Below are 23820 nucleotides of genomic sequence, written 5' to 3' on the forward strand. Positions count from 1 at the left end.
TAATCCTAGTAAGATACAACTATATAAAGTATTTTCCAAGAAAATAATACAAAATATGAGATGTGTCATGTCATTATCCTAAAATATTCAACAATAAAAACAATAAAATTATGTAATATAAATATTGCTAATTAAAAAGCCATAATAAAAATAAACATAATCTAAAAGTACTAAGTCATGCTAAAATAAATAGAATAAGGGAGTATTAATTACATGACTAAACGCTAAAGAAAAATAAAAATAGGTTTTACATTTTTATCTAAATTATTGCAAAACAAAAAATAGATATTCAATACGTTCTCGTTCGTAATATTGAATTGATTGTCTTTTGTTAGCATTAGTATTGGTTTGATTTTGGTTTGGGCTTTTGTCAGCATTATTTAATTTTCTAATATTAATAGCTATAAAACTTATTGGAGCATTCAAAAGTTCTAAGTCAAAGAAACTAAAATTTGAACTAGAAACTCCCCACAAACGACGCCAAATTATTTTACCAAAAAAGTGTTAAACCTTTTCTTAAAACGGATTGATAAGAAAATAGGGATGAATCGTAGTTAAATATAATATCTACTAGATCTGAAGGTTTAATGTATTAATGATGTAGGGCTGTGTCTGATAATATTGAATGTCGATTACAAGTGTTCAATGATTGTCAATGAATGCAATAGAGAAAGCATGCAATTAATGTAGATACTGACAATAAATGTAATAAGAAGAAATTTGTCACCCAAATGTATAGATGACATGGATGATTCTCCTTCCTGACAACAACGACAATATAAAATGAAGGTGGACAAGAAATCCTCTTGTAGATTGAGGATTGGGTCATGGAACATAGGCACGCTGACGGGTAAGTCGATAGAGTTGGTGAAGATTCTCCAGAAGCGGAGGGTCAACATAGCTTGTGTCCAGGAGACTAGATGGGTAGGGTCGAAGGCAAGGAATGTAGACGGGTATAAGCTGTGGTACTCTGGGGCCGTGAGGGGTAAGAATGGAATGGGCATCTTGGTGGATAGGGAGCTTAGGGAGTATGTGGTTGAGGTTAGGCGAGTGAATGACAGGTTGATGTTTATTAAGTTGGTGATTGGTGAGTGTACCCTTAATGTCGTTAGCGCCTACGCGCCGCAAGCAGGCTTGGATGTGGAGGTTAAAAGGCGTTTTTGGGAGGGTCTGGACGAGACTGTGCGTAGCTTTCCTCCTTCTGAGAGGTTATTTATCGGAGGGGACTTTAATGGCCGTATTGGGTCAGCCGCTGGTAGCTATGGCAAGGTGCATGGTGGCTTTGGTCTTGGGGACAAGAATGGAGGAGGCACTTCACTATTAGATTTAGCGAGGGCTTTCGAGCTGGTGATTGCGAACTCGATTTTCCCGAAGAGAGAAGAGCATCTGGTTACTTTCCAAAGTGCGGCGGGGAGGACTCAAATTGATTACCTCCTCCTCAGAAGGTGTGATAGAGGGTTGTGCAAGGATTGCAAGGTTATCCCGGGAGAGTCCCTCGCGACTCAGCATAGGCTCTTAGTGTTGGACATCGGTATTTTGTTAAAGAGGAAGAGGAGGTGTGCCCGGGGATCGTCGAGGATTAGGTGGGGAGCTTTGACTAAGGATAATGCCCAGGAGCTGGAGAAGAGGTTATCCGCTATGGGGGCTTGAAGGAGTAGTGGGGATGCGAGCTCTATGTGGTCCGCGACGGTAACCTTTGTGAGGGAGGCGGTGAGGGAGGTGATAGGGGTATCGAAGGGTTATGCTGGAAGGCATAAAGGCGACTGGTGGTAGAATGATGTAGTCCAAGGTAAAGTGGAGGCAAAGAAGGTAGCGCATGCGAGGTTGGCAGGGAGCGCCAGTGAGGAGGAGAGGAGAGAGAATAGAGAGAGGTACAAGGTGGCGAGGAAGGAGGCGAAGCTGGCGGTCACGGAGGCCAAGAATGCGGCATTTGGTCGTCTGTATGAGGAATTGGGGGGAAAAAGGTGGAGACAGGAAGTTATTTCAGCCAGCTAAAGCGAGGGAGATGGAAGCACGTGACCTAGACCAAGTAAGGTGCATCAAGGATGAGGAGGGTCGGGTATTGATGGGGGAGTCTCAGCTTAAGCAGAGATGGCAGTCGTACTTCCGAGGTCTTCTTAACGAGCAAGGGGATCGGGAAATAGAGTTGGGAGTATTGGGGCATTCGGAGAGTCTCTGAGACATTGGGTTTTGCAGGCGCATTAGGGTGGATGAGGTAGTGGGGGTTTTGCGTAAGATGAGTAGGGGTAGAGCGATCGGGCCGGACGAAATTCCAGTTGAGTTCTGGAAGTTTGTGGGGAGAGCTGGACTGGAGTGGTTGATGGGGTTGTTCAATGTTATTTTTAGGACGAAGAAGATGCCGAAGGAGTGGAGATGGAGCACAGTGGTGCCGTTGTATAAGAGAAAAGACGATATCCAATGTTGTAACAACTATAGGGGTATCAAGTTACTAAGCCATACTATGAAAGTCTGGGAAAGGGTGGTTAAGGCGAGGGTGAGGAGGACGGTGTCAATATCTGACAACCAGTTTGGGTTCATGCCAGGTCGATCCACCACGGAAGCAATCCACCTTATTAGGAGGCTGGTGGAGCAGTTCAGGGATAAAATGAAAGATCTGCACATGGTGTTTATCGACTTAGAGAAAGCATATGACAAGGTCCCTAGGGAGGTGCTCTCGAGATGTCTCGAGGCTAAGGGCATGCCGGTGGCCTACATAAGAGCGATCAAGGACATGTATGATGGAGCTAGATCAAGGACTTGGTGTGGTGTGTCGGTTTCCTCTGTACACCCCTAGATCTAAGTTTCTAGAAATATTATTCCAATTAAGCTTATGTTACAAAATAATCTGAGCAAAAGCAAAATTATAAATTACATTTGTAAAAAATGTAAAAATTGCACGGTGCGCCCTATTTGGTCGCCCCTATTTAACCTATACCCATTTTTTAAAGTTTTTTAACTTGTACCCACTTTTTATACAACTTTAGCCCCCTTTCTCCTTCTCCTTCTCCCAGTGATCTCCATATCTCTTCGGTTATTAGACAATGATCCACTTTTTTTTAGTTCAACAAATTCTTCTGAATCTATTTCTGGTACTCTCTCTACAACTTCCTCCAAAACTGACTGTTTTTACTATGAAAAATCCTCAAGAAATACTACTACTACTACTACTTATTTTGTTGCGGCAAAGAGTAAAAAATCAGTGAGAAGAGACAGCGTTTCACCATGTTTGGAACGTAGGAGTGAGTTTTATTTATTTGATGATTATCACAATAAAAAAACAGAGGAAAATGAGGAGAGTTTGATTAAGTCAAAATCAAGAGCTTTGAAAATCTACAACAATTTGAAGAAAGTGAAACAACCCATTTCGCTTCGTGGTCGTCTTACTAATTTTCTTAGTTCCATTTTCAATAATGGAAATGGGAAAAAATCAAAGTGAGATTTACAATCAAATTCCATTGTGAGCTGAGTTCGCCAGTTACAAATAAAAACTTCAGCTCTAGAGCTGAAGTTCGATAGTTACAAAACAAAAACTTCGCCAGTTACAAACAAAAACTTCAGCTCTTCGCCAGTTACAAAACAAAAACTTCAGCTCTAGAGCTGAAGTTTGCCAGTTACAAAAACAAAAATGTTACTTCAGTTCCGTCTACTAGAATGCTGAAGTTTTGCGTGATTACCTTTGCTACTTCGGCCCCGTATACTTAAGTTACGCGAAAAAGTAGGTACGCTTGTAATTGTTTTTGCAAAGCGTGCACAAATTAAAACGTGACCCGAAAAACGGGTATAGATGCAAATGGCGCAACCACACTTATATAATATGGGTTAACCCATATTCAACCCGCCCATTTAATACCCAACCCGCTTTTTAGCCGCATGAAATATGGGCGGCTTGAGATCCAACCCATTTTTAATACGCCCAAATCCAACCCAAACCCGCCTATTTGCCACGGCTACTTCCAACAATCTTCAATTCGTCCAAATCCATATCGTTTGCTTTTCTTCTGTAGATGACAAAGTTGTAGGCTATGACATCGTCGTCATCGAGTTCTCTGATTCGTCGAATTGTTCCCTTTTTCACCACTCGGATTCGCCAAAATTACCGCCTTTTGAATTCTTCTGCTTCTTCTGCTCTATCTCAACCCCAATCCCAATCCCAAGTCGAAGCTCCCGATTCCGTTTTAATGACCGAGAGCTGCGTTCGTGTAAGTTTATATCTCACAATCGGAAGTTTTCCCTGTTATGATTGATATTATTTGGGATATATTTTCTGTCGCTATAAATATTTTCTTATGTGAATTTGTAACATAAATTTTCAAGGTTTTTATGCTGTCTCTTTTGAAGGCATCACGAGACTTGAACCCTTTTTGTTTAATCAGCTAAAAAGTCAAAACTTGTTTAGTTGCTTTATGAAAGATTGTTAAATTCCAAGCGGATATCTCCAACCTCCATTTCTGAAAGGGTTTATATGGAAAAGGGGATTTTTTTTTTTTGGGTCTGGAAATTGTGATACCTATGACTATGTGAGAACATAATCAGTTAGACGACAAGATTCAAGCTTTTATACTGTTTTATGAGGTTTGATGTGTGTAGAGATTTAGGTGTCTGTAAAATTTAATTGAGACAATTCAATGACTTGGTCCTTTTACTTGCCTGAGTAGAGGATGAAAGAGTTGCAAGCTGGTGAACACCAAGAGAAGATGCTTCGTTTGAGTGTTGAAGCTGGTGGTTGTTCGGGGTTTCAATATGAATTCTCTCTAGATGATAAGACCAATTCTGATGACAGGTTTTCTACTATTTGTCAGCCTATTTAATTTTCGGGCCGTATTTGTCTTTCCTTAATTGTCTTAAAACTAATTATTGAGTATAATTGATTGATTGCTGAATCATGTTCCCAAAAGCCACTTAAAATGCACTTTAGTACCATATGTTACCAGTATTAAGATTTTTCAGTATGTTGTTTATGCTGCCATCTTATTCCTCATAGAATTTTTGAGCGTGACGGAGTTAAATTGGTCGTGGATAATGTATCATATGATTTCGTCAAAGGTGCAACTGTTGATTATGTCGAGGAGCTGATTCGCTCTGCTTTTCAGGTCTGTAAATGTACCTTCATTATTGGTATTTTCTTACATGTCAGTCACATACACATCCATATTGGTATTCTAGATCAATAGCATGACATATGTTGCTATTCTCATTTTCATTTACTGTTTGTCAATGAAGCAAGAACGAGGACAGATCATTAGCTTAAGCCCAAAAACACTTGCCATTCTCAAATATGATGATTTATTAGCCTGGGTTAGAAAATAGAAGTTTTACCTTCAAGTAGTTTATCTATAAATTAAAGGTGTCTAACTCATATAGACCAGAATTCTTATTTTAAAATGCATGATTTTTTTTCTTCAAAATTTAACTGCTTTTGAAGTATGGGAAAAGATCACTTTAGACTTGAGCAGTTTTTTGTGTCTCTATCTTGTCATGTATGGAACAAGGAAATTAGTTGATACTTCAAAAGGTTATCTTGCACCACATACAGTTTCAGGCTTCCTCCAGACAACCCCCATGTTCTCCCAAGTGCCCATCAACTGAAAATGTATCAGAAACAGAAAAGAACAAATGAAAAGAATGGACTCGTGCTAAAATTATTTATGAACAAACAAAAGTTTTTTTTATTTTTGCAAAACACAGGTAAAATGACTCGGACCATATGTTTTACTATTGTGATTGAACTTTTGGTACTACCTTCTAAAGGGGAATATGGTGTTAGTGCTTGGATGTTATTTTGGAGGAAAACAGTTGAAAAGCTTCTTAGATTTGACAAAATTACAAGCCTGCAAGTTTTCTGGTGTTATCTGAGCTATAGGGAAATAAAAGTCACATGCTCTTAGAAGAATTCATGCGAGGGTGTGGTAGTGTATTACACGAATTTATGCCATTATCCTAATGTTCACATTGCTCCAAGTCCAAGAATTTTCATCCGTTAAAGTTTGATATATCTTTTAGCTGGCACTAGGACCATTTAACCGCTTTTGTGCATGTCTTATTTTCTGCAGGTGTCTACCAATCCTAGTGCAGTGGGTGGATGCAGTTGTAAAAGTTCATTTATGGTGAAGCAGTAAAATGGCACATTCAGCCAAATAATCGGCATTCCAATGAGCAGGACATGGTTTATTAATCCTTCTGGTGTCTAATATCTGTTCATCATATACTTGTACCTTTTGTGGTAGCAAGACCTGCATTATGAGGCATTTTTCCGAATTTGTACTCAAGAGATCATAGGTTCTTTTGTACATGTCAATTCTTTTGTCTTGTTGGAGGGTAGAATGGTATTGTTAAACTAAGCAGACAGACAGGCTGTTGTATTTTAGGCAATAATTCCAGCTGAAGAGATGCTATTCAGCATTTGACAAGGAAAATTGAAGTGAAGATGCTTCAATCAGAACACATCTTACTCGCGGCATTCCCTGTAGGCTGTAGCTATTGTTATGAAGGTCCTGAGAGCATGCATACTAGATAGTGTCGCCATCCACTATGGTAGAAAAGTTTGATGAAGCAAAGCTTTATGTTTCTGTATGATGCTTGAAATCTATGTTCATGTTGATGGAACAATGCTCAGGTGATGGTCTAAAAGTGGTATCAAAGATTGGGGGAAATGCCAATATGAAGGAGCTACTTACACCAAAGCTAGTAATTGTTGTCAAAAATGTTACATTTCACACCACTATTATCTGTCGATACTGTCTGTCTTAAGTTTTTCTACTTAACGCTTCAATTATCATTAATGAGCACCCACTTAGTCTTTCTCTCATGTCTTTTCCTAACCACATTTATAGCATATCAAATTTTAAAGACTTAAGCCTAGTTTATGGCGAGTAGACATATAGTTTGAGATTGTATTAAGCATTGTTTAGATAGGATCTAGTAGCAGGTAGATCAAATTCGATAATAGAGGATAACTTATTTAGAATAAAATTGCAAATCTTCCTCAAATTACTTTTTAGTGCAAAGTTTATAATGTAAAACTACTTTAGTATGGTTTATTTTAGAGAAACTATCTGAAATCACTATGTTTCAGTGGTTATTAGCTAGTTGTAGCTATCATTTAGTACTATATTACTTCCTATAGCTATGTTTTCAGATTTTTTTAGAGTGTATTCAATGTATTTAAGCTACTGTATTCATGAATACAGTAGCATTTCTAGGCGTGAAACAAGGGATTACAGATAGACAGATTTTTGTATTCGACTGTATTCATGGCGTGAAACATGGGATTAAAGCTGGACAGATTATTGTATTCGGTTGTATTCACGGCATGTAATAGGGGATTACATTATTTTTAAACGGAAAGTGATTGAATTAACATAATAGACTCCTAATATAACTCAACAAACTCAATTATAACACACAAATTTTGTATTTTCAGTTATAAAAAAAATTCTCAACCGAAAAACACCTCAAAAACATAGCAATCTTCAGAGAAATTATATAATACATTTGAATACATAAATTATGTTAATTAAATAAAACATATGAATACATTCATGGAATCTAGCAAAATAGTGAATATAATGAAATACATAGAATACAGCGGGATACATTGAAATACAATTAAAAAAGAAAATGAATATAATGAAATACAGCGAGATACATTGAAATATATTAACAGAAAATACAAGTTCCATTACAACGAGAAACTATCTGTCAAAATCTTTCCTTCTTCCATTGCTCTTAAAAGAGCAATTGTCTGTAAATGGCGACAATTTCACTGTCTTTTGTTTGGCTGTGTCGACTTTTTGTACTCTTTTAGCAAATAAGAATATTAGACCTGAAGGAGAAATATCACGACTTCTTCCCCTTCTCCAGCGAGATTGAAATTCGACTGTGAATGAGATTGGGAGACTGAGGGCGGCGGTATGAGGGAGAATAGATATGGGGTAGGAGATAGAAGAAATTTGAGGGGATATAAGAGAGAAAAATAATACAAAGTTTATTTTATGGCATAAGGGTAAGAGGTAACCATAAATAAATATTTGACTATAAAAAATCAAAAGGTAACTATGGAATATAATTTTTTTTAAAAGGATATTTATTTAAAATAAATTAGGTATCAACCTTTGCTATAGGAGGTAACTAATCCAATAATGTATGTACAATTTTTATTCTATTATATTAAGTTGGGACATAATAGAAAATCCAATAATATTATCTTAAGGATAAAGCAATAACTTTTTATAGTCAGTTAAATTATAATGATAAGATAAATTTATTACTACCCCGAGTAGAAAAATAATTATACATCTTTTTTCATACCGGTGACGCTTCTGAGGAGGTCATATAACTTAAATTCAATTGTAATGAAATTGGAGAGGGGGAAAAACAGAGACTCGAAGATTAAAATAGACTAGTTTTAGAATACGCACGATAAATTCATCCATTTTAGCAATATCCTTGCATCATAAAAACATAAGTACTTATCGATCTGATGATGATACATAGTGAAAAGTACATATTTAGATGAATTCGTATGAGTAACAAAAAAATATAGCATGATTGGAGTTGTTGACCTAAAACTAAAGAATTATCATTTGGATGTTGAACGCATAAGGACATAAATCTAAGAAGAGTGTCAAAAATCTTTGGGGTAGGAATAAAAAACTGAGCAACTTTTTTCACCCTAAAAACCAAGGTAGGTAGGAAATTTAAAAATGAGCCCATCCTTCTCCTTATATGTGAAAAATTAAGTTACCAAATATAAAAATGGAATAAAATAAAAAATAGTATAGTGAATTTATGTTTATTCAAACGCTATAGATGAGTTTTAGTATGTGTGAGCTGGTCCAACTGATCTAAAAAGATTTCAGTTTGCGGACACAACAATTATTCCGTTGAAAAGAAGTATTTCTTTGAGAGTAATTATAATGAAATCTTTTGAATGTCAACTCCATTACCCTACTTAAAAAAGAATAGTGTATCATCCATGTTACAGGAGTAGAATTAAATAATGATAATAATCATATCTGTTGATACTCAAGAATCAATATCAGGTTTTGGTGGGGTTTATTTTTAACTTAACGACAAGATATGCTGTTGGCACTACATAGTTATAGTTTGAAACGGAGCTTTGGAGCAACGACAAAATTGTTCTTGTGTAATTTATAGGTCATGTTTTCAAGCTTTGGAAGCAGACACTAATGCTTGAATTACTCTTTGTATTAGGGTACGTTGTCTAATGAGATATGGCCTTTTAGACACTGTGTAGTATTAGGGTACGTTGTCTAATGAGATATGGCCTTTTAGACACTGTGTAAATATAGAATATTTTGCGTGCCTTTTTTTTTACTCCTTCCAGTTCATAATAAGTGACCAGTTTGCTTTTAACACGCCCATTAAGAAAATACTAAATTCTATACAAAATACCTATTATGACTAAACTACTCCTAATTAACTATTTAATGTGAGGAGTAAGAAAACTTTTTAGGGATATGCACATAAGGGTTACTCCCTCCGGTCCAAAATAAGTGATTTTTAGTTGTTTTCACATAGATTAAGAAATTCACCCTTTAACATTAATTATCAATGAAATTGACCATATTAACCTTTACTATCTCTTCATATAAACACTCTTAACATATACTCCAACACTATTTACTCCAAGGGCAATGTAGGAAAAAAATAATTAATTCATTCTTGAAATCTGAAAAAATCACTTATTTTGGATCACAAAAAAAAAGCCAAAAAATCACTTATTTTGGATCGGAGGGAGTAATAATTAACAATAAAAATTGAATTTTTTCTTAATTATATAAATTGATATTTATTTTGAACCAAAATAAAAAAGTAAACTGGTCACTTACTGTGAACTAGAGGGAGTACTATATAGCTATTGCACTCTTTAATTTGTCCAGATTTAACCTCAAAACATTGTTTAATACATGTGAATGCGTGATTCACTTGGAGAAAAAAGTTGATTATCTAAAGAAATAGATTAAGAAAAAAAACTCTTCAACTTCTAAATGATGGCTGTCCCTTTTTATTCTTTGTTTTATTATTGTATATTTTGTTTTACACGGTTGCAATTTTCCCTTGTGACCTTTATTCCTTATGCTATTTGGGATGGTTGTAACTTGTAACTATAAGACTGGAATCTGATAGTATAACTTCTCGACTTTTTAATTTTTTATATTCTAGTCATTTAAAAAAATCTTTTTATAATAAATGTGAATTAGTAACTTCATAAGCGAGATAACTAAACTGTTATAAACATGGTAAACTATATCAATCGTGTACGATGGTTTTATAATACTGTGTGATCGATGTATGTTATAGTTAATCTACTTTTTGGAACTCAATGTCTCTTCTCTTCAAAAAGAAGAGACAAGAATAACAAAAAGAAAGAAAACAAAAGGAGGACGGCAAGGATAATGTTATTCCATGACCTAACATCTAATTTTGGTTTAATTATATTGTAGGCATAGTGAATTTATCAATGCATGAATCATCCCCTTTAGTTCTTTATGACTCTATCAATGCATGAATCATTCATTCTACTTTTTTATGAGACTATACCAACGCATGAATCATACATCCCCTTACTAGTTCTTGTCTTCTTGACGACTACTTTCAGTCATGCAACAACAACAATAATATATTAAGTATAATTTTACTAGTGGAGTCTGAGAAAATAGGATGTACGTAACCTTACCTCTACTTTGTGTGAGATAGAGAAGTTGTTTCTGATAGACTTCCAGACTTAAGAAATAAAACGTTTTCAAAACAAGTATAAAAATACAAGATTAGAAAAATATATGCTAAAAATACTGAAGAAAGGAAAGTATTGACATGAATTATAGTAAAAACAACCAAAGTGAAAGAAAAAAATAGTAATAAAAACAAAGAATAACATAATAATAGATTAATACTACTAATAGTGATAAGGGGAAGAGGGAGCAAATAAGGTGCTTTAAATTAGAACCAAGCTCTCCCAAAGAAGAGAGAGAGTGTTCAACTGTCTACTAACTTTCTACCTTAATTATTGACCTTCATGCTCTCCTATCTAGGGTCAGCCATGCCCTCGATGAACTTTCAATTCCGCAAGGAATTTATAATAAAGCACCCAAGGGCGGCTCAAGAAAATTGGTGGTCTAAAGTCAATTTTTAATCTGGGGCCTTTCAGAAGAAAATAATAATAATTCATCTATATTTTTAATTGAAGTCTATCTTTCAAGCTTTTTAAGATGTAAAGTTGTTAATAGTTTCTTTTTATAAATAATTTAATCTCTCCTGAGATATTGTTGATCTTAGATAATAGAACCAGATTCAAAAAGTTGATAACTTGATATCGAAATTATTTTTGATATTCTAATATACTTGTTGAAACGCTTGAAACCTGAGAGGGAAAAGGGAAAAAAAAATGCGAATATAGTTTTATTCAACAGTACTCTTCAACTCTTGTTTTTTATAGAAAAAATAAAACTCTTTTCTTTCTATAGAGAACAATATAACTTTTAATTGGAGAAAGAAAATCACTCCCCCTAAACCCATGTTGCAAATATAAAACTTTTTATTATTTAAATTTTACGATTAACATAATTAGTGAAGTACATTTCTCACTAAAAAAGAGTACAAACTTTTAGAATCCATTTTTTGGTATCTTCAATAGTCCAAGTCTTATTTTCTATCTTTACCTTTTGTAAAATATTTTACTTTTTTATTTGAAAATACCCAATATATTTAGACCCTACCTCTAAAGATTGCTGTGAGAGGTATATGATCCAACTTACCTAATTAATTAGATATATTGGATTCGAGTCCCGTGGTTACACAAATTCTGTTAAAATGTGTTCTCATTTTTACTAAGCCTTACGCAGTACAATTCTAGATTAGTCGGGATCTCAATACAAATACGAGTAGAAAACAAAAGGAAAAATTTGGGGCCCCCAGAATTTGGAGGCCTAAAGCATTTACTTTAGTGGCTTGACCCTTGGGCCGCCCCTGAAAGAATTAAGAGCAAGGTGGGAAGTTTTTGGAGGGAATGATGTCGGGGGTCTATTTTGGAAACAGCCTCTCTACCCCAGGGTATGGGTAAGGTCTGCGTACACACTATCCTCCCCATACCCCATTAAGTGGGATTATACTGGATGGTTGTTGTTGTTGTTGTACAATATGAAGAAATAAAGAGAGAATATAGTTATACATGGTTATATGCATTTTATGCGTAAATGATAAATATATTAAAAATTCATCAGTTATTTTTAATTTAGGCAGTGAGCGAATTAACAACTATTTAGAGTAATGCCTTAACAAAAAAAACAATAAAAAAAAAAGAACAAGAATTATGGTCTTTTACAAGGCTAGCCGAGCTACGAAAGAAATTGCAATTAGAGGCAGCAAAGTGTCATGACCCAAAATCTAACTAGACGTGATGAAATCTAACCTAAACCCGCTAGGTAAGCCAATAACCAATTATCCAATCTAATGAGTTTTATTAAGAGAAGAAAAGATAATACAAATATTTTTATTCAATAATTTTCCAAAGACTGGTAGTACAAATCATGAGCTTCTAAGATTTAGATTTTTACAAAACTGAATCGAGATAATTCAATGTTTGTTTGAAATGTAATAAACATAATTGGAATCTAATGCTACCAAGGACAAGTGATAGACATAATTGGAATGCATGTACACAGCTCCTGCTATGCAGCAACATCAACAACTAATACATGCACGCAAGGTGCAAAAGTGTAGGTTGAGTACAAACGACCATATATACTCAATAAGTAACAACCCTAACCTTAGGTTGAAAGTAGTAACGAGCTGAGACAAACGTGAGAGTTCAACACCAATAGCCAACAACAGCTCATTACAATATAATAAAAGTGGTACAAAAAATAACTCAGAGATATAATACTTAGCTCGTTCACAGTTCCAAAAAATAGGCATGTTTTTCAAATAAAATAGTAAAACCCAAATCTTTTACCGAAAGCACCAAAATATGAGTAAGTTTGTAAAACCGTTTTCCAAAACTTTTCAACAACTAAATGTTTCATTATCAAATGGCATGGGAAAAGTACATCTCTATGCCTACATGTTACTGTGTAGGAGGAGTCATGAATGACGTGATACCGTACAACATGATGAAGATGCATCTCTATGCATGTATGACAAGCGCACGTCAAATGCAATACAACATAGTGAACAACCATATGCATACTCTCAGAGTATCAGTCCACTCAATGCTTCGAGTCACTCAATCCTCTCAATTACTCAGTCCTTACAGTCACTCAACCCTCACAGTCACTCAATCCTCCCAATCGCTCGCCACTCGCAGTCAATAGGTACCTGCGCCCACTGTGGATGTGCAGACTCCGGAGGAGCAATTCCAGCTCAAGTGTCAAGCCAATCATGGCATGAATCAAATAAATATGCCGCGACATGCATACCGAACCCATAAATATCCTCACAATCAATCCCTCGGTCTCGCTCAGTCATCAGTCTCTCTAGCTTACAAGAATCATGATAATCAGTCCAAACAATGATGATATAATATATAAATAATGGCAACGGAGATTGAGATATGATATGAAATAAATAGTTGTGGTTGAGTGCGTGATTTCAAATTAAGCGAATAATTCAACATGAGAACTCTGTGGTTCCCAACAGTACCAACATATAATCTAAGCATGATTTCTAACTTGACTTGCAACTCAATTCACATGGAGAATATAAGGATAAAAACAAGATTACTCAAATATGCAGTTTCATGGAATTAACTAAATCACAATTCACACGGTGCACGCCCACGCTAGTCACCTAGCATGTGCGGCACCTCAAGATCAATCCCATAGCACGTAATTCGGGGTTTCATACCCTCAGTATCAAATTTAGAAGTGTTACTTACCTCGAACAAGCCAAATCCGATATCGAGCAAGTCAAATGATGCTGCAATAATGCCATCCAGCGTGTACCGACCTCCTATAGCAAAGGTTGATACCTAATTTATTTTCAATAAATATCCTTTTAAAAAATTATATTCCATAGTTACCTTTTGATTTTTTATAGTCAAATATCTATTTATGATTACCTCCTACCCTTAAGCCATAAAATAAATATTGTATTATTTTTCTCTCTCATATCCCCTCAAATTTCTTCTATCTCCTACCCCATATCTATTTTCCCTCATACCGCCGCCCTCAGCCTCCCAATCTCATTCAGAGTCAAATTTCAATCTTGTTGGAGAAAGAGAAGAAGTCGTGATATTTCTCCCTCGGGTCTAATATTCTTATTTGCTAAAAGAGTACACAAAGTCGACACAGCCAAACAAAAGACAGTGAAATTGTCGCCATTTACAGACAATTGCTCTTGAAAAAGCAATGGAATAAGAAAATATTTTGACAGATATTTTCTCGTTGTAATGGAACTTGTATTTTCTGTTAATATATTTCAATGTATCTCCCTGTATTTCATTGTATTCATTGTCTTTTTTTTCATTGCATTTCAATGTATCCCGTTGTATTCTATGTATTTCATTATATTCACCGTCTCGCTATATTCCATGAATGTATTCATATGCTTTATTTAATTAATATAATTTATGTATTCAGATGTATTATATAATTTCTCTGAATATTGCTATATTTTTGAGGTGTTTTTCGGTTGAGAATCTTTTTTATAACTGAAAATACAAAATTTATGTATTATAATTGAGTTTGTTGAGTTATATTAGGAGTCTATTATGTTAATTGATTCGCTTTCTGTTTAAAAACAGTGTAATCCCCTATTTCATGTCGTGAATACAGTCGAATACAATAATTTGTCCAGCTTTAATCCCATGTTTTACGCCATGAATACAGTCGAATACACTCGAATACAAAAATCTGTTTAGCTGCAATCCCCAGTTTCACGCCTAGAAATGCTACTGTATTCATGAATATAATAGCTTAAATACATCGAATACACTCTAAAAAATCTGAAAACATAGCTACAGGAAGTAATATAGTAATGATAGCTACAACTAGCTAATAACCACTAAAACATAGTGGTTTCTGAAAGTTTCTCTTGAAGGATTAGTTACCTCCTATAGCAAAGGTTGATACCTAATTTATTTTAAATAAATATCCTTTTAAAATATTATATTCCATAGTTATCTTTTGATTTTTTATAGTCAAATATCCATTTATGGTTACCTCCTACCCTTAAGCCATAAAATAAACTTTGTATTATTTTTCTCTCTCATATCCCCTCAAATTTCTTCTATCTCCTACCCCACATCTATTCTCCCTCATACCGCCGCCCTCAACCTCCCAATCTCATTCATAGTCGAATTTCAATCTCGCTGGAGAAGGAAAAGAAGTCGTGATATTTCTCCCTCATGCCTAATATTCTTATTTGCTAAAAGAGTACACAAAGTCGACATAGCCAAACAAAAGACAGTGAAATTGTTGCCATTTACAAACAATTGCTCTTGAAAAAGCAATGGAAGAAGGAAAGATTTTGACAGATATTTTCTCGTTGTAATGGAACTTGTATTTTCTGTTAATATATTTCAATTTATCTCGTTGTATTTCATTGTATTCATTGTCTTTTTTTTCATTGTATTTCAATGTATCCCGATGTATTCTATGTATTTCATTATATTCACCGACTCGCTATATTTCATGAATGTATTCATATGTTTTATTTAATTAATATAATTTATGTATTCAGATGTATTATATAATTTCTCTGAAGATTGTTATGTTTGTGAGGTATTTTTCAGTTGAGAATCTTTTTTATAACTGAAAATACAAAATTTGTGTGTTATAATTGAGTTTGTTGAGTTATATTAGGAGTCTATTATGTTAATTGATTCACTTTCCGTTTAAAAACAGTGTAATCCCCCGTTTCACGCCGTGAATACAGTCGAATATAATAATCTGTCCAACTTTAATCCCATGTGTTCACGCCATGAATATAGTCGAATACACTCGAATACAGAAATCTGTCTAGCTGTAATATCCTGTTTCACGCCTAAAAATGCTACTGTATTCATGAATACAGTAGCTTAAATACATCGAATACACTCTAAAAAAATCTAACATAGCTATAAATAGTAATATAATAAATGATAATTACAACTAGTTAATAACCACTAAAACATAGTGGTTTCCCAAAGTTTGTCCACATTATTTCATTATTTGTGTAGAGAAGTTGAACTTCATAGAGTTTTAGTGGGATATGACTTTTGTATTTCTCGTCCAACTTAAAGTAAGGATTCCCTAATATAAGTCCACGATTCCATCATAATGGGTCCAGGGGACAAGACTAAGCGGCGCGCATAATGGGCCGAGGAATCCATCTCCTATATATTACAGCATTTGAACAAAACGCATTTTTTAAAATAATATCTTTCAATAATAAAATTTCAAGTAATTAAGTTGATTTACATATTGGATGTGTCAGTCTTACCTATATTATAAAATTTTGATGATTCATTTCATAAACAAAGGAATAGTACAGTGTTGAAGCAAAATGGATGAGAAATTTAAATAGAAGAGAATGTAAAGGTTCTAGGAGTATTTCTTTTTTCCTTTTTTTACGACAAAAGTACTTTGAATATATATATATATATATTGAAAATGGTTATATATTTTACTTGAAACCTTTTTATGTGATAAGAATGTGTCGCCAAAACTTAAATGTAAGTTTTATGGAGTGTTGATTCGACCGGTTATGCTGTATAGGGCTGAGTGTTGGCCAGTCAGAACTCCCACGTCCAGAAGATGAAAGTAGCAGAGATGAGAATGTTGAGATGGATGTGCGGGTGTACCAGGAGAGATAGGATTAAGAATAAAGCTATCCGGGATAGAGTAGGAGTAGCCTCCATGGAGGACAAGATGCGGAAGTCGAGGCTGAGATGATTCAGACATGTTAATAGAAGAAGCATTGATGCTCCTGTCAGGAAGTGCGAGAGGTTGGCCATGGAGAGTTTTAGAAGAGGTCGAGGTAGGCCTAAGAAGTACTGGGGAGAGGTGATTAGACAGGACATAGCGCTGCTTCAGCTCACTGAGGACATGATCCTTGATAGGAGGGTGTGGAGATTTAGCATTAAGGTAGAAGGTTAGTGGGTAGTTTTTAGTTGTTCCTCGATAGCCTTAGTAACATGCATGTCCTCTCATATTCTTAGATTTTTATCACGTTATGTGGTTTTGTTCGTCGCAGGTATTGTATTCTCGTTATTATTTGGTACTACTTAGCCTTTATCTCTCCCTTTTTTTCTTTTCGCTTCCTTTTTTCTCCTTTTTTGCTTTCCTTTTATTTTTCTAACTCTTCCTGAGCCGAGAGTCTATTGAAAACAACATCTCTACCTGCATTAGGTAGGGGTAAGGTCTGCGTACAGACTATCCTCCTTAGACCCCACCTGATAGGATCATGTCGGGGTTGTTGTTGTTGTGTTGAAACCTTTACAATCAAAAGTCCGATGGAGGCATTGTTTGAATATTCCGCTTGCGTACCTTCGCCACCTTCAAATCCGGGTCCATCGGCTGCAATTTGAACTTAAGACCTTCAAATTGTTACCTTTTTGTTTGAATTTAAACTCAAATGAAATGGTGTGTTCACCAATACTAAGAAGCAGAGGTAGAGTGAAGACAGATGAGAAATTCGGTCATGCAATGAACTTATGAAAGGTTCAACTTTGTGGTTATGGGGAGATCAGTACAAAACGAACGAAAAACCTAATGATGAACTTTTAGACTCTTAGGAGTAGAAAAGGAAGGTAGGGTTGCTACGATGAGTAACCTTCACTTCCAACTAAGAGGTTGTGAGTTCGAGTCACCCAAAGAGCAAGGTGAAGACTTCTTGAAGGAAAGGATACCGAGGGTCTATTTGGAAACAACCTCTCTACTCCAAGGTAGGGGTAAGGTCTGTGTACACACTACTCTCCTCATACCTCAGTAGTGAAATTATACTGGATTGTTGTTGTTGTAGGAGTAGAAAAGGACTTAGAGCCACTAACAATTATAGGTGGCAAATCCAGAATGCTTTTTTTGAAGATAAAAAGTTCATTTACTTTTCTCAAATAACATTTCCAGCTTGGTGGCCATATCTATACCCGTATCTCTACACCCTAATTTATTACTATATCGTACGGTACCTTTTTCCTAAAAGAATTTTTTGAACGTCCCAAAAACTTTAACATTATTATTATTATTATTATTATTATTATTATTATTATTATTATTATTATTATTGTTGTTGTTGTTGTGGTTGTTGTTGTTGTTGTTGTTTTACTATAAAAACACTATTCTTTTCTAAATAGTATCTTATATACTATATGAAATGTTTAAAATTTAATATATTTAGTAAAATTTTCATGTTATATATAACATAAAAATTTTACTAAATATATTAAATATTTTTTTACTAAATATATTAAATATTAAACATTTCATACATAAAGTTTAAATTCTAAATCTGTTTTTGCATATAATATGAGACAATCGCAGTATATACAGTGGCGAAATCAAAGAATTCAATAAGAATATTCAAAATTTAAACACTTTTTGCTAGGGGGTTATACAAGGGTGTTCAAAGTTTATATTTTAATCAATAACATGTAATATTTTTACCCTATATACAATATAATTTTAGGACGGATGATGTTTAGTTGACCACCCGAGTATATATATGTATTTATAGCTGGTGAAAATAGCAATATGGGATTTGTGCTAGCTTCTTCAAGTGCTTGATTATTCCTATTATTGTTGGAGTCATAACAATTTCACAATGATGATAAATTGGAAAATTAAAATTCCACTTTTTTAAGTTAATGGGTATCCATCAATCAACAATAATACATAAATAAATGATTGATAGATATTTTTTTTAATACCAAATTGGTAGTAGTGTTATTCTTTCTTGTTTTCAGTAATATTCTTAGCTGTAGGTTGCTTTATTTAAGGCCGTGCCAACAGGTATAGATTCTCTTTAAATGCTGCAATTCTATAGCTCTCTGCTTCTCGACTTGAGGGGGAAAAATGGACGGATAAATTTTTGTGCTCTGTTTTGATTCTTTCTCTTTTCCTCTGTTCAAAAGATTGCTTGCTTTTTCCTTTGCCTTTTGCCACTCCTTTTCATGGATGCCCTATATTTTTTTATCAGTTTCTAGGCACAATGTGTAGCTGGTTCACACATACTTAAGTTTTTTTCTATTTTCTGCATATTCACATGCCTTATTCTATTTTGGACCTACTCTTTTGGGTATAAATAGGGATTGCTGGTTTGGCTTGTCTTCATTGCAGTACCATTTCTCAGTTCAGTGGTGTAGCTGGTCTTTGAGGGTGTGTACTAAAGTTGCATTTCATCTCTGAAGGAGGATATCATGAGTTATTTAAACCCTTCAACTGGCTCTGGTTAGTTGCAATGTACAAGCTTTTCATTTCTTTTAGATTCTATATATCCATCTAGTTTAGCATTGAGGGTGGTTCCCTCGTTCTTTGAAAATGTTATAATTAGTTTATGTCCTTATTAAAATGTTATAAATGGAGCGACATGGACAATGAGGATTCATATAGCCGACCCCAATTTGTTGTTGTTGTTGTGGTAGCTAGTAGTAATTGTTGTTATAGCTTATGTCCTTGTTAAAATGCTATAAATGGAGCGACATGGGCAGTGAGGATTCATGTAGCCGACCCCACTTTGTTTTTGTAGTAGTAGCTAGTAGTAACTGTTGTTGTAGCTTATGTCCTTATGGCAATTGATTCAGTAAAGCCAATTTGACATTGCAATAGCCACAATCAATTTGGGAACATTTCTTTTTCTCCCTTCTCTAATATTAATCTTTACTTGAGCTATTTGTTTCTTCAAGCATTTGCTAGTGGAGTAATAACTTAGTGAAACAATATTACAGGAAGTAGAACTTCTAGAATGACATTTGAGTTTGGGAGGACATATGTAGTGAGGCCCAAAGGAAAACACCAGGCTACGATAGTCTGGCTGCATGGCCTCGGTGATAATGGCTCCAGGTAAATTCCATTTTCCTTTTAATCCAGAACTCTACAGTTAAGATTTGGTGAATTGTTAATATCTTGTGCTTAGATATGCCAGCTTTTGTTTCTGTAATTTGACATAAATGCAGTTTTACAAAGTAACATTGATAAGCCTTAAGTGATCAGAATACACATAATCCGACCGAGTTATTGTTGCAACCTTTGTGCTTTCCTGATTCTCCAAATTTTTAGCGTCACTTTAAGCAATTATGAATTTATAATCATAAATCACACAGACTTTGTGGGCGAGATACATTATTCTGTTAGTATGGAGAAAAAGAAAGATTTTTGCATACTATTGTCTTAGAATCGAGTTGCCCGTATCAAGTCTTTGATATACTCTATAAGGGAGGATGTTATTTTTTTTTTTTTTCTTTCTCCTTCCTGGAATGAGACTCAACAGTGACTGGATAAATAAGGTGTTCATGCTCCTTTACTTTTTTGGGGCAACTACTTCATTAACTTGGTTATATGTGGTGGATATTCAAAATGTTAAGTAAGAAAGTTTAATCAATTGTTCTTATCCTGAAAATCAGCGAGGCAAATGGAACATATATATCGAAGCTTCTTCATTGATGCTGGCCTGTTCATGTCTCTCTTATTTCATATGTTTGTTATTTCACCCTGAGATATTCTGAACGCATTAGCTGATTGCCTTTTTCTTTCTGCAGTTGGTCCCAACTTTTGGAAAGCCTGCCCCTTCCTAATGTAAGCAGTGAGCTCATAACCCCTTAAATTTTGTGCTTCATCCTAAATCATTGTTTCTGAAATTTAAAAACTTTGCAGATCAAATGGATATGTCCAACAGCGCCAACTCGTCCTGTAGCTATACTTGGTGGATTTCCTTGCACTGCATGTAAGAATGAACCCCAAATGTATCAACATGTTAACTTTCATAACTGTCATTAAAGGACCATTGTATGTTATTCCAGGGTTTGATGTGGGTGAACTTTCTGATGACGGTCCTGATGATCTTGAAGGCTTGGATGCTTCAGTTGCACATATCGCGAACCTACTATCAACTGAACCTGTTGATGGTAATTAAGTTCTATATTATCCTTCATTATCAGCTTAGTTTTCTCTCGCTAAGCTTAATTCTTTTCTAAGGTCTGGAGTGTCAGGGTTGCTTTGCAAGAATTTCTTAGATGTTTTACAGGTATTAGAATGAAATGGGCTAGATAGAGTGCAATAGATATGGGGACTAACCCCAACTAGATTTGGATTTATGCCTAGTTGATTGGTTTTTCTTAAGCCTTGTTTTCTTAGGTCTGTGTTATACATTTGATTAAAAATTTAAAACCGTTTGGTCCAGTTAAACTTGGAATTGGAGGCTTCAGCATGGGTGCAGCCACTGCACTCTACTCGGCAACTTGCTTTGCACAAGGAAAATATGGAAATGGAAACCCTTATCCGGTCATCTTAAAGGCGATCATAGGTCTAAGCGGGTGGCTTCCAGGTTCAAGGTGTGATTGCATATCATATCCGAGAAATAATATTAAATACAATCTGCATTAGATTTTTGGACAAGTTATGTTTATGAATTGTGCAAGATATTAGTCTTACAAATTAGCTCCCTAGTTGTCTAAAGCTTCTGTTATGAAAAGCTATAAAAAGGCAGGTACCGAAAAAGTTAAAAACAGATTACTTATATGGTTATTTTTGAGTATTATTAGTCTATTCTACTTCTTAGACAACAAACATACGTAGGAGTTAACGCCTAGAATTGTGCAGGAATGTGAGGAACAAGATTGAAGGATCACTTGAAGCTGCAAGACGTGCTGCATCTTTACCTATTCTACTCTGTCATGGAATGTGTATGTACCTTGCAAAATTTGTTTTATGACCTTTTAGCTATTTCAGCACATAGTGCATCCGTCTTGAGTCCTCAAGGGTCCTTACCTCTGATCTGAAATACAGATTTGTCAAAATGTACCTCGACCTTTTTATTACTCCACAACCACACAATAACAACAACAAACTCGGTGTAGTCCCACGAGTGGGGTCTGGAGAGGGTAGAGTGTACACAAACCTTACCCCTGCCTTTAAAAAGGCAGAGAGGTTGTTTCCGGTAGACCCTTGGCTCAGGGAGGAAACCACACATGAACAAAAATTATGAAGAGAGCTTCTAGATTGCTATTATATGGGAGTATATTGCATTGAAGAATATAACAAAATTCTTGAGCAGAAAACCAGACTAGTATGATTAAACTTATTTTTCCAATTCTTAGTTCATTCTGCTTATTTACCTACGCGGTACTAAATTGCTCCTTGAAATTCTCTTATGAATTATCTTGACCTTGTTCCAAGGAGGGGCTCTTGTGTTTACTGCGCACAAACTCTAGACTATTAGTAACGTAGTGCAGTTTGCACGATCTGCATAACCATTAAGACCCTTCTGTTTGTTATTTATAGGCGATGAAGTAGTTCCTTACGTATATGGAGAGAGGTCTACTCATGTCTTGAGCTCAGCTGGATACAGGAATCTTGCATTCAAAAAATATGATGGGTATCCTTCATTTTCCTTTTTCTTTCTTTGCAAAACTGTAGTACTCATGGTTTAAGGGAAGTATTGTTTTCTTAAATTACCATCTTTTTCTGCAGGCTTGGTCATTACACAGTGCCAAAGGAAATGGATGAGGTCTGTAATTGGTTAAGTGCAAGACTTGAACTTGAGGGTTGCCGATGATAAACTAAGTCAAGAGTTTCATGATTGAAGTAGTGAATGAGTGAGGGCAAATGCATGAAGAAGCAATAATATGGGAATGCACACAGTTTTTATGTAGTTAATTATGCGTATGGTGAATTCTAGGACCTTAGACTTCCAGTTTTGACTCGATAATGTGCTGCAAAATAAAGTTTTTGATGTGTTTCTCTTTTCATCACTTGTAGACACCACCTGGATATTCTTTTTTTCCAATTCCTCTCATAATTTTGGAGTCATTGTACCATGATGTATCAATATTAATGGATATTATGCCTATTGTGTATGCTCTCTCTCTCTGTCTCTCTCTCTCTCTCACACGCACACGCGCGCGCGCAACAACAACAACAAACCCAGTGTATCCCACAAATAGGGAGTCTAAGGTGGGTATTATGTGCGCAGTCAGTGGCGAAGCCACATGGTTAGAAGGGTCGTCGAAAAATTATACTGTATAGAGGTAAAATATTATGTTTTAGAGGTATATAACACATATTGAACACCCTTTGTCGAAATGTTTTTTCACTTCTTTTAAATTTGAACACCCTTGGGGAAATTTCTAGCTTCGCCACTGTGCGCAGTCTTAACCTTATGCAAGTAGAGAGGCTGTTTCTGGTAGATCCTCAGCTCCAAGCAAGCATGTCCGAACTGTATAGACACACACACATGTTTAGCTAAAAGCTTCATCTATTTCCAGCTAACTAATGATTTTCTAAATCCCAGTAGTCTCATCCACAATTCTCAAGCCATTCTCTCTGATAAACTAAAGCAATTTCTTCGTCCATTTCTACTGAGTTTGCAAAGTTTGGTGTAAGCTCCAACTTTTGGCTCACAGGCCAGAGTTTTCCTGGTAAACATAGTGCAGAATTTTATTAGAAATTAGATGGCTCAAATTATTACAAGGCAGCTGATTTTCTACTAAGAGTTGTTGGGTGGAGCTTGTGGACTACAGGAAGAGCCAACCAATATTTTAGGATTCTTTTTGCCAACATAAGGCTAGCAGAAAAATCAACTTCTGTAAGTAACTCCTGTATTGTCATACTTGGCGCCCGCATATGTCAACGGTGTATCTCACATGCAAGTTATAGAGACTAGGAATAC

At 35.3% G+C, this 23820-nt stretch overlaps 2 protein-coding genes across 3 annotated transcripts; both read left to right on the forward strand.

Annotated features, from left to right (window-relative positions):
- The first annotated feature begins 3870 nt into the window (after positions 1 to 3870).
- On the forward strand, positions 3871 to 6441 carry LOC107781148 (iron-sulfur assembly protein IscA-like 2, mitochondrial). The gene is made up of 4 exons (XM_016601792.2): positions 3871 to 4199; positions 4656 to 4780; positions 4982 to 5090; positions 6051 to 6441. Exons 1-4 carry the CDS (start codon positions 4023 to 4025, stop codon positions 6114 to 6116), a joined length of 477 nt encoding a protein of 158 aa, XP_016457278.1. The 5' UTR covers positions 3871 to 4022; the 3' UTR covers positions 6117 to 6441.
- A 12392-nt stretch (positions 6442 to 18833) lies between these two features.
- Positions 18834 to 23008, forward strand: LOC107781149 (uncharacterized). Of its 2 annotated transcripts, XM_016601794.2 has the most exons (10): positions 18834 to 18947; positions 19275 to 19385; positions 19883 to 19997; positions 20693 to 20729; positions 20808 to 20877; positions 20954 to 21058; positions 21334 to 21484; positions 21753 to 21835; positions 22434 to 22527; positions 22623 to 23008. In XM_016601794.2, exons 2-10 carry the CDS (start codon positions 19355 to 19357, stop codon positions 22705 to 22707), a joined length of 771 nt encoding a protein of 256 aa, XP_016457280.1. In that variant the 5' UTR covers positions 18834 to 18947; positions 19275 to 19354; the 3' UTR covers positions 22708 to 23008. The 2 variants fall into 2 exon arrangements, with proteins under 2 accessions (XP_016457280.1, XP_016457279.1); XM_016601793.2 differs by lacking the exon at positions 18834 to 18947 and having other exon boundaries at positions 18963 to 19385.
- Positions 23009 to 23820: the final 812 nt, after the last annotated feature.

The sequence above is a fragment of the Nicotiana tabacum genome, chromosome 8 (genome assembly GCF_000715075.1).
Source record: "Nicotiana tabacum cultivar K326 chromosome 8, ASM71507v2, whole genome shotgun sequence".
Taxonomy (NCBI): Eukaryota; Viridiplantae; Streptophyta; class Magnoliopsida; order Solanales; family Solanaceae; genus Nicotiana; species Nicotiana tabacum.

What these genes read in the sequence shown, in the direction of transcription:
- LOC107781148 (XM_016601792.2), top strand. Translation starts at nt 4,023, where the DNA reads ATGACATCGTCGTCATCGAGTTCTCTGATTCGTCGAATTGTTCCCTTT. An exon ending in TGACCGAGAGCTGCGTTCGT is followed by an intron (nt 4,200 to 4,655) that starts GTAAGTTTATAT and finishes TTGCCTGAGTAG; the next exon opens with AGGATGAAAGAGTTGCAAGC. An exon ending in TGATTCGCTCTGCTTTTCAG is followed by an intron (nt 5,091 to 6,050) that starts GTCTGTAAATGT and finishes TATTTTCTGCAG; the next exon opens with GTGTCTACCAATCCTAGTGC.
- LOC107781149 (XM_016601794.2), top strand. Translation starts at nt 19,355, where the DNA reads ATGAGTTATTTAAACCCTTCAACTGGCTCTG. An exon ending in AAAGCCTGCCCCTTCCTAAT is followed by an intron (nt 20,730 to 20,807) that starts GTAAGCAGTGAG and finishes AAAACTTTGCAG; the next exon opens with ATCAAATGGATATGTCCAAC. An exon ending in ATCAACTGAACCTGTTGATG is followed by an intron (nt 21,059 to 21,333) that starts GTAATTAAGTTC and finishes CGTTTGGTCCAG; the next exon opens with TTAAACTTGGAATTGGAGGC.